Source organism: Arachis ipaensis, chromosome B3 (assembly GCF_059453495.1).
Source record: "Arachis ipaensis isolate K30076 ecotype BB chromosome B3, ASM5945349v1, whole genome shotgun sequence".
Classification (NCBI taxonomy): domain Eukaryota; kingdom Viridiplantae; phylum Streptophyta; class Magnoliopsida; order Fabales; family Fabaceae; genus Arachis; species Arachis ipaensis.
Genome location: NC_142438.1, coordinates 38,779,493 through 38,791,944, shown reverse-complemented (window position 1 = coordinate 38,791,944; position 12,452 = coordinate 38,779,493). Strand labels below are relative to the sequence as shown.

At 32.7% G+C, this 12,452-nt stretch overlaps 2 protein-coding genes across 2 annotated transcripts; both read right to left on the bottom strand.

The window, feature by feature from the left end:
* Window positions 1–299: 299 nt before the first annotated feature.
* LOC107630325 (zinc finger protein CONSTANS-LIKE 16) lies at window positions 300–2,377 on the bottom strand. Its single transcript, XM_016333421.3, has 2 exons — window positions 1,003–2,377; window positions 300–914 (listed from the first exon to the last, which is right to left on the bottom strand). The coding sequence occupies exons 1-2, from the start codon at window positions 2,044–2,046 to the stop codon at window positions 654–656; spliced, it is 1,305 nt and encodes a 434-aa protein (XP_016188907.1). The 5' UTR covers window positions 2,047–2,377; the 3' UTR covers window positions 300–653.
* Window positions 2,378–4,530: 2,153 nt separating this feature from the next.
* LOC107634385 (lysM domain-containing GPI-anchored protein LYP6-like) lies at window positions 4,531–6,616 on the bottom strand. Its single transcript, XM_016337903.3, has 5 exons — window positions 5,918–6,616; window positions 5,470–5,584; window positions 5,220–5,381; window positions 5,058–5,089; window positions 4,531–4,930 (listed from the first exon to the last, which is right to left on the bottom strand). Exons 1-5 carry the CDS (start codon window positions 6,588–6,590, stop codon window positions 4,689–4,691), a joined length of 1,224 nt encoding a protein of 407 aa, XP_016193389.1. The 5' UTR covers window positions 6,591–6,616; the 3' UTR covers window positions 4,531–4,688.
* Between the last annotated feature and the right edge of the window lie 5,836 nt (window positions 6,617–12,452).

Sequence of the window (12,452 nt, the reverse complement as noted above, 5' to 3'; positions counted from 1 at the left end):
GATAAAAATTTATATATCATTATTTTTTTATGAAATTAATTAAAATTTTTTTAAATAATTTAATATATTTAATAATTTAACCAGTCTTAACTATCAATTTTTCTTGAAAAAAGATTGCACACGTAAGTTTCCATCATTTTATATCCCCACATGTGCATATAGCTTATTGTGAAAACTAGTTTGGTGGATTTGCATTGCTGAAAGTAAACTTAGTATGTAAGCATGTTCATCTTTCTAATTAATATAACAACCACCCTCCTGTTTTTTACTTCTTCGTGTACATGGGACAAAGGAGTACATTAAACCGAAATCGTCACAAGCATATATATATATATGTAGATAATGTACAAACTAATTCAACAATTAACATCTGAACTTGATATATATATGTAGTAAACATTGTTAAATATCAGTAGCCTAGCTAGAAAGTTAACTGGGTAATGCATGCATCAACATTGAATACCCGAATTCCTAAATCTGATTACCCAACTAAGAGACCTGCTAGAGAGATAGAGAGATTCAATCCCAAGCAACAACTTTAGCCAAACCTGACCTAGAATAGTAGTGATATTATTATGTTACAGAAGCATTCCAGATTTGCAGAAAAAGCAAACAAGGAAATTGATTGAATGATTGATTGATGTCAGTCTCGCTCAGTTATAGGAGGTTTGAAAGGAAGTTGTGGCTCCTCCAACAAGGCATGATCTCTTGACAAATCTACCTTTCATTCTAGGTCTCTTCTCCGCATTCAGTTTCCTCACTTCATATCTTATCTTTTTAGCAAACAAACGAGTCCTTCTCTTCTCTCTGTACCTAGATACTCTTGCTTCTCTTCCCCCATCTCCAACATGTCCCCTCACGCTTCTCCCATCCCCATAAGAAGAGCACTGATGAACATCTCCGCCACTTGGATCCTGAAATTCACAAATATGTATGCGCATCTGCATCAAATACTACTACAAAAATACATATACATAGATCGAGAGAAGTACTAATAAGTACCAAGAAATTTGGCCAGGAATGATCATGAGGGTTGAACGGAGGAGGGGTTCCTGTTGTCCACGGAGAACCTTGGCTTGCCCAAGCATTTATAACCTCTTCATAGTTCAGTCTCAAAAATATGTCCCTCTTTTTCTCTTCACTAACACTATCACTATTATTACTTACTGGTGCGGCAGCGGTCGCCTTTTCCTCCGTCGATAAGAGCACCGATTCGATATTCCAATCAAATTCGTCATCGTTTGTGATGTCAAAAACTGACTGAAGATGACTTGCTGTATCTGAATCAAGCTCCTCATCCTTCACCTTTACCATTACCATTGCACCCTCCTTAATATTAATGGTGGTTTCGGCTCTAACGCATGCATCTTCTCTTTGAACTTCTTCTTTGCAATCAATTCCTAATGAATCCTCATCAATCCCACTTCCAAGCAGGTTTTCGACATCAGCAGCAAACTCAGCAAGATCCATATCCGATGGCAGAAACTCAGAGAAGCTCTCCAAGTCATCACAACAACCTCGTTCTTCGTGATTCTTCTCGTCCCTGACTTCACTGTACACATCATTGCAAAGCTCTGCATCGAAAGGGTCAAACACGGGGACGCGACACAGCAGCTGCTCCTCGCTCTCATGATCATCCAGAAGAGCTGTTTCTTCAACTCCAAGCTCCGGCACAACGGGAAGAACACAAGCGGTGTTGAATAAAACTTGGTCCTTAAGCCTTTGTTGCAAGGCTAAGTGCTTGTTGTTGTTGTGGCGCGGTGTTCTTGCCTTGCGCGTGAACCCACTGTGCCATGCGTGTGCGGTGGTTACCTTGTTGGTGAGCTTGCACGACGCCGTTTGAAGCCTAACCCTCTCGTGCCTGCTCGCTAACTGGTTCGCGGAGTGGACCAAGTTGTCACAGGCATGGCAGAGGAATGCATCATCTGCAGCGCAGAACCACCGTGCCCTCCTCCGTAAGCAGCTGTCGCAAGCCCTGGCCGTCTTGGCACCCAAGGCACTTGCACTTGTTGCAGTTGCAGCTGCGTCTTTCATGCCTGTGCTCATAGAAGAACTAAAAATAACAAACTTGTCAGAGCAATGAAAATGGCAGTTAGTTAGTGCTTGCAAGTTGCAATTGCAACAGGAACTTTGCAAGGTGTTTAGTCTATTTATTTGGGGTACCCCCAAAAATGATTCACTTCAATTCAATTATTTGTGTGTTGAGACTTGACAGTGTGGTGTGAGAGAAACCCTACCATCCCATGCACTTTTGGTCATTTTGCTAATGGTCCCCCCAATTTGGGCTCATCCAACATCCCATTGGTTGGTGATTTCATGTTCATCTTGTTCTCTGAATTGTGATTGGTTGTGCTCGTAACAACGGGATTTCACATGGGCCCCACTTGGAGCTGCACCTGGTAAGTTTAAGTGTTTACTCGACTGTGTGTTATGGGCAGTGGTGAGCGTTAAATTTGTGAGTAAGACGCTTTTGTTGGGATCCACCCTATGATTCAATAATTCCGCCTAAGACTTTAAAATTCCTGCTTGCGGTCCCCTACTCATGTGGCTTTCGCTTCCTCTCTCTCTTTCTCATACTTCTTTTCACCCATTAGATTCTCTTCGTCTTCCCTGTCTAATTTACATAATGTTCGTGCTTGACTCACCTTCAATTTTTATGTTTCAAAACCACACATAGTATTCATTGCCTCATCATTATTAGTTTCCTTTCTTTGCTCTACAGAAGTTGATCTAATTGATGAAACTAAAAGGGGATAATTAAGATTGTTGTGTATATCCTAATGTCAAGAAACGGATAAATTTCTTACCATTGGGTTCAAATTTTACAAATTGGTCATAACTCATAACTCATAATTCATTTATTCGGTAACAAATTAGTTTCTCTGCCGATATGTTATCTGTTTAAGGTTAACTCAGAATTGCATGCATGAAAGGCAATACTGATGTAACAGAAAGCACATAAGTCTACACAACCTATACAAATCAACCGAGGGGGCCGTTGATATTATAGGAGTCAGTCCAAAATCCAAATAATAGATCACCATGAATTTTATTATATATTTATTTTCCCAGTAAATTTTAAATGTACCAAAGCCACATGATGGGTGTATATGTATATATACAGATTCAATTTTTTGGGTTCCGTCGGATATGCAGAATTCTCCAACATGTATTCTTGTCACTAAATTCTCTATTATCTATATATATCCTTATCAGGGAAGTTAACAGCTGACGAGAAAAAAAAGGGGACAAAGGCAAGTAAAGATAGAACAAACGTAGATTTGTGTGTTACTATGCAATAACTAGTGCCATGTGGCTAAATATTAATTAGGAATCTTAGTATAATGCAAATATCAATGTGATGATGCATGATGGTATGGGTATACATTTTAAAATCTTGAAGTGATGGAACAGTAGAATCAAATTATCTGATGACACCTGTGTTTTATTCAAACGACCTCATGAATGCAACTTATCGTTCAGATAGATATTCTTGCTAGAATTGGGGCAAGATATTATTGCCAAAACCTGTTCCTTGTGATGATGCTTATAAGCCAATAAGCCATAACTATCAACTTTATCCAAGCCTACTAGTGTTTGTAGTTATTTCTCAGTCATATTTGCGCGTATTTATCAGAATCAATATGGTCTACCTTCAGACACCAAAAAAAGAAAAAAGTATGGTCTAGCTTCGAAACCTGGTACTTATATATAAGTTATGTCTCTCCTGATACTTTTATTATGTAATGTTAGAAAGTAAACTAATATAATATCCAAAAATTCGTACAAATGATAAAAATAGTTCTGATATATAAACGATAAATAAATTTTGAACAATTTAAAAATATAACAAAAAAATCTAAAAAATTTCAATCATTCACCAAAAAAATCGAAAAACATTTTCTTGGTATAAAATTATCAAATTTTAAGAAAAATTATCTTTTTTAATTATATTTATAAAAATATATCAAAATCTGATTTGTAAAATTTATTTTAAAAATATATATTTGATATTTGATATTTTTATTATGTTTTTAAATCTTTTAATAATTTATTTGTCTTTTTATCTTTTAAAATTATTTTTATCAACAATATAAATAACTTTTAAGTATGTTTTAATAGTTTACCCTTATTATTATACTTAGACGCTATACTTCGATTAATAAAATTCTATTTAAACTAAGAGGTCACTATATAAATTATAATGATGAGTCTTAAATAAATACATACACATTTTTCTTATTCCTGTGATTAGAATTTATTTGTACTTCTTGTCATTTATATTTCAATGAGAATCTAATCTTATAACGAAATGTAGAGTTATATTTACGGAAAACATTTAAGTATATTAAAACATCACTATTTCAATAAATTTTAACCTTTGATCTTAATTATATATATTATATATATATTTTTTATAATTAAAATTAATTTATGTATTTCCTACTAGTACTATCCTAAGCAGGTAGTCAGCTTTTTCCAAATTCTCTGAAACGTTACTGGATTTTATTATCAGGTCAATACTCAGAATTCAGAAACACAAGTGGATAATGAAATGTCAAATGTGAGATGCAGAGGAATCTGTGTTTACACTAGTACCATTGCATTGGGAAGAACAAGTGCAGCATACCACATATGATTTAGGACGATTTATTCATCACAAATCAGCATCATCAACCTACACTTGATCAGATTAAAAAACAAAGTAGAAGCATTGGGAAGAACAAGTGTAGCATACGACAGATGAATGAGAACAGATGGAGCCTTCTCTCATAGTCGTAGTCATAGTCATAGGCATGAGTCATTAGAGCAGCCTCAGAAACGGGCAAGGGGAATAGGCTTGGGCTTGGGCTTGGAGACAAAACAAATGGGTCTGCCAAATTTGGTGCTGAGGGTTGCCAACATGTAGCTGCACTAGAGTTTTTATTATCTGCCCAAAAGAACACACAGATAAAATAAAATTAATAAAATAAAGACATTAAAGAATGATAAAAAAAAAACATTTCCCGTCAGAATTCTGAAATTTCTGCTGCTCTTGCTAAATATGAAGAAGTTACCCGGACATTGCAGATAAGAAGAGTTTATCAGACTGCAAAATGTAAAACAAAGAACGTGTTGCTACAAGAAGACAAAAAAAATTGAAGCCAAAATAGAAATTATTTTTTGGGTAGCTCTTTAGGATTCTGCTATGCAGAGGTTTATTGAATTTATTTGCTTACCTACTCAGAATTTTTCCACCCCTGTGGCCACGGTACACACATTGGGTGACATTGCATCCAGCATTGGAATATTCCAGATGTTCATCCCCAATAGCAAGATTGGAACCCTTGCAACGTAAATTATAGCAATGTACATCCATTCCAGAAGGAAAACATTGCATCCTAGCCAAATACAAGATATAGCTTATCGATCAACAAGCATTAAAATTCGTTATTGTTACTAAGAGTGAATTTGCATATGGTTGCTTACTTGAGACCCTGTGGAGCACAAGTGCATTTAATACAGTTGGTGGCAGTTAAAGCATATGAGCCATTTGGAACTATTAAACTCTCATTGTACCAATTCAGGGTAGCTGATGAACATGCTGCAAAGGACGTTACAATTTTCTACACAAGATTATGTCATCAATCATTATAGGTGTAATTACTCACACAACGATTAAATAATTTGACATGTTTGGCTTGTAAGTAAATATAGTAGTTTTTAATGTAACTTTGTAGGAAATGGATCCTTTGCAGGGAAAGAAACATTTGAGAGAATAAAGTGCTTTTCCCTTTAAATCTTTAAGTGGAACCAAAATTAAATAGGAAAGAGATAAAAATGAATGATTATATTAAACACTAAACAGTATCCAATTTTTTTTTTTTCACTAGAGATGATCCACTCCCAACTTTGTATAAGATTTTTAGGTAGGTACCTGGTATAGGAATCGATAGAATATCGCCAGGTAGAACGGTAGGTTGTCCAAGACCGTTAACAGTTTCCAAATCAGAAATAGTTGTACCAAAATAAGCCGCCACGCTTCCCAGTGTCTCCCCTTTCTGAACCACATACGACATATAAACCGCACTTTCCCCATTATTCTGGTTCTTCATGCAACTGCACGGCAACGGTATAACTACCACATCTCCATCCACCAAAGGCACGGCTTTGTTGAAACTCCCAATTTGATCTGCACTAACAAGTCCTCCATAACCCTCTGATATCGATTCCAGTGTGTCCGATGCTTTCACCTTGTACACTGCTGACACCGACCTTCTGATTCCATCCACGCACTCACACGTGGCTGGTATCTTCACCGTTGATCCTGCTCTCACGATTTCGTTGCCGCACGATGCTGTTATTGGGAAGGCAGAGTTTGCGGCCATGATATCAGAGACGTTCACGTTGAAGCGTGTTGCTATTTCGGATAGCATTGAGTCCCATGGCAAGAGGTATGAGAGAAGTGAGGGGCATGCCTGGGAGGAGTTGCATGGTTCTATTGTTGATTTTGTTTCAACTACACCTACAATAATTAGGGAGCACAATGAGATCATCTTAAGAGCTGAATCTTTGAACTGCTGCTGCTGCAGCACATTGTTTCTCATCATTCTTTTCGTTGATGAATGATGACTGTATGTATGTGCAGGAATTATCTAAGAGAGATCAAAATATATTAGTTTTTAGAATAAAAAAAATATAAGAAGATAATAAAAATATTAAACAATAAAAATATTAAATATTTAAATTTTTTTATCAACTAAATTTAATTAAGTTAGTTTAACATATCACTTATAATTAATATTATTTTAAATTTTATTATTTAATTTAGTTGAACTTGATTTATAAAAATTCTTTATAAAAAAGACTTGGATGAATGTGTAATATTATTCTAATTTTTATTAGTTCTGTCATCAATAATTAAATTGGTCCCCAAGTGTTAGGTGAAAACACGTGATGGCCTAAATTCAATGTATGCATGTAAATGTATATATATTCCAGAGAAATAACTATAGGAATCAACTTTGAATTAGTTAATTAATATAACATTATTCTTTACATATTTTTTAAGGATATAGAATTTAGGTTAAGATTTTAAATTTAAAATTAAAAAATTAATTAATATTGGTTAAAAAAATTGTCTCCTAGTTAAACTCTGTTGGCTATAAGGTATAACTGCAACATTATTATTCGACATGTAACAGTTTTTTTCTATATATATTTTATGTCGTGAGAGAAGAGGTCCACCATTTGGAAATCGAATTGATTGTCCATGGCCTCATGGCATGGCCATGCAGTTATTATGCCATGCTGCTGAATTCAAGTTCGCATTAAAAAAGAAAGCAGCAGAATTTGATATGAACAACCATCTTCATCAGAATCTTCTGCTTGTATAAGTAGTTAGTTATACGGTTATATATTGTAACGGATTCAAAAAAATTTAATAACAGGAGTAGAAGTACTACGAAAAAATAATATAAAAATTAATATTAATATATTTAATTATTCTCCACATTCAAGCTATTTTACTATATAAGTTATATAAGTCATTTTTCTTTAAATCACTCTCACACACGTTTCTTACTCATGCACATTTATCTCTTTCGTTATTATCATCACTAACACCACCTCCTCTTCTTCCTTCTTCTTTCATTGGAATTTTTTTTCTTCTTTTCTTTTTCTCCTTCTCCTCCTTATTTCGTTGTTGAAGATAATGAATAATTTAAGTTCAAATTGTCAATTGAACCAAAACGAAATTGATTATTGTTTTGAATCCAATCAAGTAGTTAATGTGTGGTTCGATTCAACTTAATTTTTTATTAGTAGTTTATGATTCTATAGTTGAATAATGTTTAATCGTTGATGGTTTGAATTGAATGTAATGTAAAAGTTCTGCATTAAAGAAAATATTTTTCTGTATTTACAGCAAATTTGGGTGTAACACGAAGATATTTGGATAGATGTAACACGAAGACATTTGGGTGTATTCTTTAAGATATTTTTCTGATAAATTCTGCATAATTCAAAACTCTTCTTCTCCCTCATCCTCATCTTCTGCTGCTTCTTCTTCTTCTTTTTCATCAAAACAAAAAAAATCAAACAAAGAAGAAAAAGAAACACATAATACACTACAAGAAAATGGAATATTTGTAATAAAAACTTTGTAACGAATTTAAAATTGTTACAAAAAAAATATTTTTGTAACAAAAATTAGTGATTGTTACATAATAATAATATTTTGTAACAATAATATAATTTGTTACAAAACGTGTTGATATTTTGTAACGATTTAATTTTTTTGTTACAAATTATATTGGCTTTTATAACGAATCGATGTTTTGTTACAAAATTTTATAATATTTTGTAACAAAAGATGGAGTTGTTACAAAAGTTTAAAATATTTTGTAACAAAATATTTATTTGTTTCAAAAACTCTAATTATTTTGTAACAAAAAATTAATTTGTCACAAAATCTCATATTATTTGTAACAAGTTATTTGTTTGTCACAAAATACAAGAATTTTTATAACTAAAAAAATTATTTTAAAATATTAAAATCTTTAAGAAAATTTTATTTTGTTTTAAAATTTTAATTTTTAAAATATTATTTTATTAATTAATTATTTTTATAAAAAATTAAAGATTAAATGATTAAGTTTTAAAAATAGTATATATTATTTTATATTTTTTATAAAATTAATATATAAATTTTACTAATAATCAAGTCTTAAATGTTGACTAGTATCCCGTTTCAATACAGCTTACATCATATTGACATTTTTGTAAGTCTTCCAAACTCCTAAGTGCTAAGATATTTTTTACAAAGATATTAGGTTTGGACATATATGAAAACACATTGGTGGGCGATGAAATGCTCAAGGGCATCTCAGAGGGACAAAAGAAGCGACTTATAACAGGTTTATTATAACATTGACATATAATTTATCTTATATTTTAGCATGTGCTATGCTAACCAATTGATGTGAGATTTGCAGGAGATTTACTAATTGAAAATATATTGATAATTTTGTTAATTTAAGTTTTGTTAATTGTAATTGTTATTGCCAATGATGGCTTCTAATTTCTCTTTTTTATTCATTTATTTATTTTATTAATTGTTATTGTTAATGCAGGAGAGTTACTACTTGGAAATATGCTTCTTAGGATTTGTTATTGGGATTGGTTTATAGCCTAACTTGATATAACATAGTTATAGGTTTGTAGCATTTTTTATTGTTTAGATTTGTAACATGTTTTATTACTTTTCAAAAGAAATTTGTGTATCAATATTTTGAGTTTAATAAAATATCTCATTTTGTAGTAATTAATTTCAGTATATTTATATTATGCATGTAATTTGTATTAAAACAATTGTTACAAAATAATTATTTTGCTTTTGTAACTAAAGAAAAAAAAACGTTAGAAAATCAAGTTACATTTTGTAACAAAATTTTATGATAGGAAAAAATAGATTGTCACCAAAAATACCTTGAAGATCAAAATTTATTACCATTTTTGTAACTACCTCTGGTTTTTTGTATTAGAAAAATTTGTTACAAAATATCACTTTGAATTGTAACAGTTCCATTTTTTGTTACAAAAACTTTTTGTAATGAAACATACTGCAACGGCCCCTTTTTTTGTTACAAAATTCTTTTGTTTCAAAATTTCGATTTTTTGTAACAATTTTTTTTGTTACAAATATTGCTTTTTCTTGTAGTGATAGTACAAAATTATTTGGAAGAGGATGAACTTACATTCGTTCAGCTAAAAGAAAGAAAGAAATAAGGGAGAAAAAAAAGAAGAACAAAAAAATGTAGTATTAGAGGAAACATTTTTCTGTATTTGCAGCAAATTTGGGTGTAACACAAAGATATTTGGGTGTATTGTTTAAGAATTTTTTGTGTATGTATGCTGATAAGTTATGCATAATTTAAAACTCTTCCTCTTTCTCCTTCTCATCTTCTGCTGCTTCTTCTTCTTCTTCTTTTTCATCATCATCATCTTCTTTATTTTATTCATTTTTTTTGTTTTATCTTCTTAAGTTTCTTCTCCTCCATCATCAGTTATCTCATTGTTGAAAATAATGAATAATTCAAGTTCAGATTGTCAACTGAACCAGAACGAAATTGATTATTTTGAATCCAATCAAGTGGTTGAGGTGTAGTTTGATTCTAGTTAATGTTTTCTAATGGTTATCAGTGGCTAAGAGAAGGGGGTTGAATCTTAGCCCCCTTTTTGCTTGATAATATTTCCTGACCTTTGAAACCAATTTTGAAAACTTCTTGTCTTTTTATCTCGTCACTAGCCACGAGACTTTTTCTTTTGTCTCGTCCCTAGCCACGAGACTTTTCTTTTTGTCTCATCACTTAACATGAGATATTTTTGGTTTTTGCTCCTGTGTAGTAGATACAGAAATGGAGTAGAGAAGAGAGAAAATTACACCCAGATATATCCTGGTTCAGCTGCTAAGTGCAGTGCAGCTTACATCCAGTCTCCATCACAAACATGATGGAATTTCACTATAATCTTCCTGATTACAATCTGTAAAGTGCTAACCCAACTTACAAGGGGATTCCCACATAATTATGAAACACAATATAGATGAACAAAGGAACTCTAAGGACATCTATGGCTTTTTCTTTTAATTTTGCACTCTCTGCCTTTTTCCGCTCTATGGCTTTTTCATACAAACTTCACTGTTTTCCTTTTTCCATGAGACTCAAGACATGACAAAATTAAACAGAAAAATTACAAAATGAAATACATTGAAGGAGAAGAGAAATCTGTTAGCTCAGGTAGCTCTGAGAACTCTGTGCCTTGCACTTTCACACTTTCTCCTTGCTCCAAACAGTGGCTGTTCTCTCTTTTTATAGAAGAGGGAAGCCTCCACTTTTGAAGCCAAAAACTAAGCCAACTTCTTCTTGTCCAAGAAATAGAACCGGTTCGGCCAGAGAGAGAGAAGAGATAATCCATGCAAAACCTAACATGCAATTACCTCTAGTCCTTCCTTGGTCATCACTCTTCATCAATCCGAGCGCTCCATCCTTGGCTTGCTCTCCAAGATGAATTTCTAGCCCTTGATGCTTCATGATGATTATGACTTCTTCTGCTCGACTTTTGCTTCCTTCCTTACGTAGCCACCCTAACTACCTTCTGTGATGAGTGAACTCAAAAGTAGTGACAAGCCATCTCCTCCAAGATCTTCTTCCTTGCTGGCCGAATCTTCTTCTTTCTTTTTGAGTATGAAGAGCTCAAAATTACCTCACCAAATCTTACCATTCTTGGTGAAAATCTCAGTCACAGCATACTTTTATTTTGTTATGTTTTCTTGCCATCATCATGATGGTCTTGAGATGTGCTCCATCTTCTTTTCGGTGAGTAGGTGTAGCTTCTATGGCTTCCTGGATAATGACCAAAAGGGAAGAAGGAAAGATGAAAGAGAATGTAGAGTTAAAGTAAAAGCAATTAGTTAAAATGAAACAAATTAATGTGATTGCTTTTTCTTCCCTTGCTTGAGTGGCGTGCTGCATTAATCAAATCAATCATGTCACTCATACTCTCTCACTTATGTTTCCAATGCTTGCAAATTAAAATTTGAAATCCATCCCAAAGTGAAAAATGGAATCCGTTGGAGAGCATAAGGCAAATGATAATATTTGCTTTCTTGATGAATTTTGGATCAAGCATTGGATCACTTAGCATAGATCTTGGGCTTGTAATAAAATCAATTTGGCCCAATATAACAACTAGCTTCAGCCACAAATTAATTTGGACATTCAAAGCTGAGCTAATAGTAAAACACTTGGGCTTGTCAATTTTCTTTTGTTTCGGCCCAAAATCAATTTAGCCATACTCATCATGTATTCTTGCATTAAATCAAGGCTGAGTATAATTAGGCTTGCACCAGAATTTTATTTTCGGTCCAATTAAAATCTGCATCACAAAATTATTAGTTAACATATGTTAAATGAAAATCGAATTAATAAAAATGTAATTAAATATTTCAATAATGTTTGTTCATCATCAAAATTAAATTGGAGTTTTCCAAACTCATCATTTTTGTTAGTAGTTTATGATTCTGTGGGTGAATAATATTGCTTTTGTTTGTGAAAATTATTGTTCATCGTTGATGGTTTGAATTGAATGTAATGTAAAACTTCTGCATTAAAGAAAACATTTTTCTGTATTTGAGTATAACACGAAGATATTTGGGTGCAACACGAACAAATATGGCCTTTAGCAACGCTAAATTTTTTAACGCCTTAAAACCGTTCTCTTAGATAGGTTTAGGCAACGGTTTTTTATAGTGTTACTGTTAAATTCAATTTTTTATTATTTTATAGCAACAAATTAAAACCGTTCTCTTTGACTATTTTAAAGAACGGTTTTATAACCGTTACCATGATTTGTATTTAAGCAACGGTTTTTTATTGTTGTTTAAATAATTGTACAAAAGAAACGCATAAAAA

What these genes read in the sequence shown, in the direction of transcription:
- LOC107630325 (XM_016333421.3), bottom strand. Translation starts at nt 2,046, where the DNA reads ATGAGCACAGGCATGAAAGACGCAGCTGCAACTGCAACAAGTGCAAGT. An exon ending in ATTCCTGGCCAAATTTCTTG is followed by an intron (nt 915 to 1,002) that starts GTACTTATTAGT and finishes TGTGAATTTCAG; the next exon opens with GATCCAAGTGGCGGAGATGT.
- LOC107634385 (XM_016337903.3), bottom strand. Translation starts at nt 6,590, where the DNA reads ATGATGAGAAACAATGTGCTGCAGCAGCAGCAGTTCAAAGATTCAGCT. An exon ending in TGTGCTCCACAGGGTCTCAA is followed by an intron (nt 5,382 to 5,469) that starts GTAAGCAACCAT and finishes GTATTTGGCTAG; the next exon opens with GATGCAATGTTTTCCTTCTG. An exon ending in GGTGGAAAAATTCTGAGTAG is followed by an intron (nt 5,090 to 5,219) that starts GTAAGCAAATAA and finishes TACATTTTGCAG; the next exon opens with TCTGATAAACTCTTCTTATC.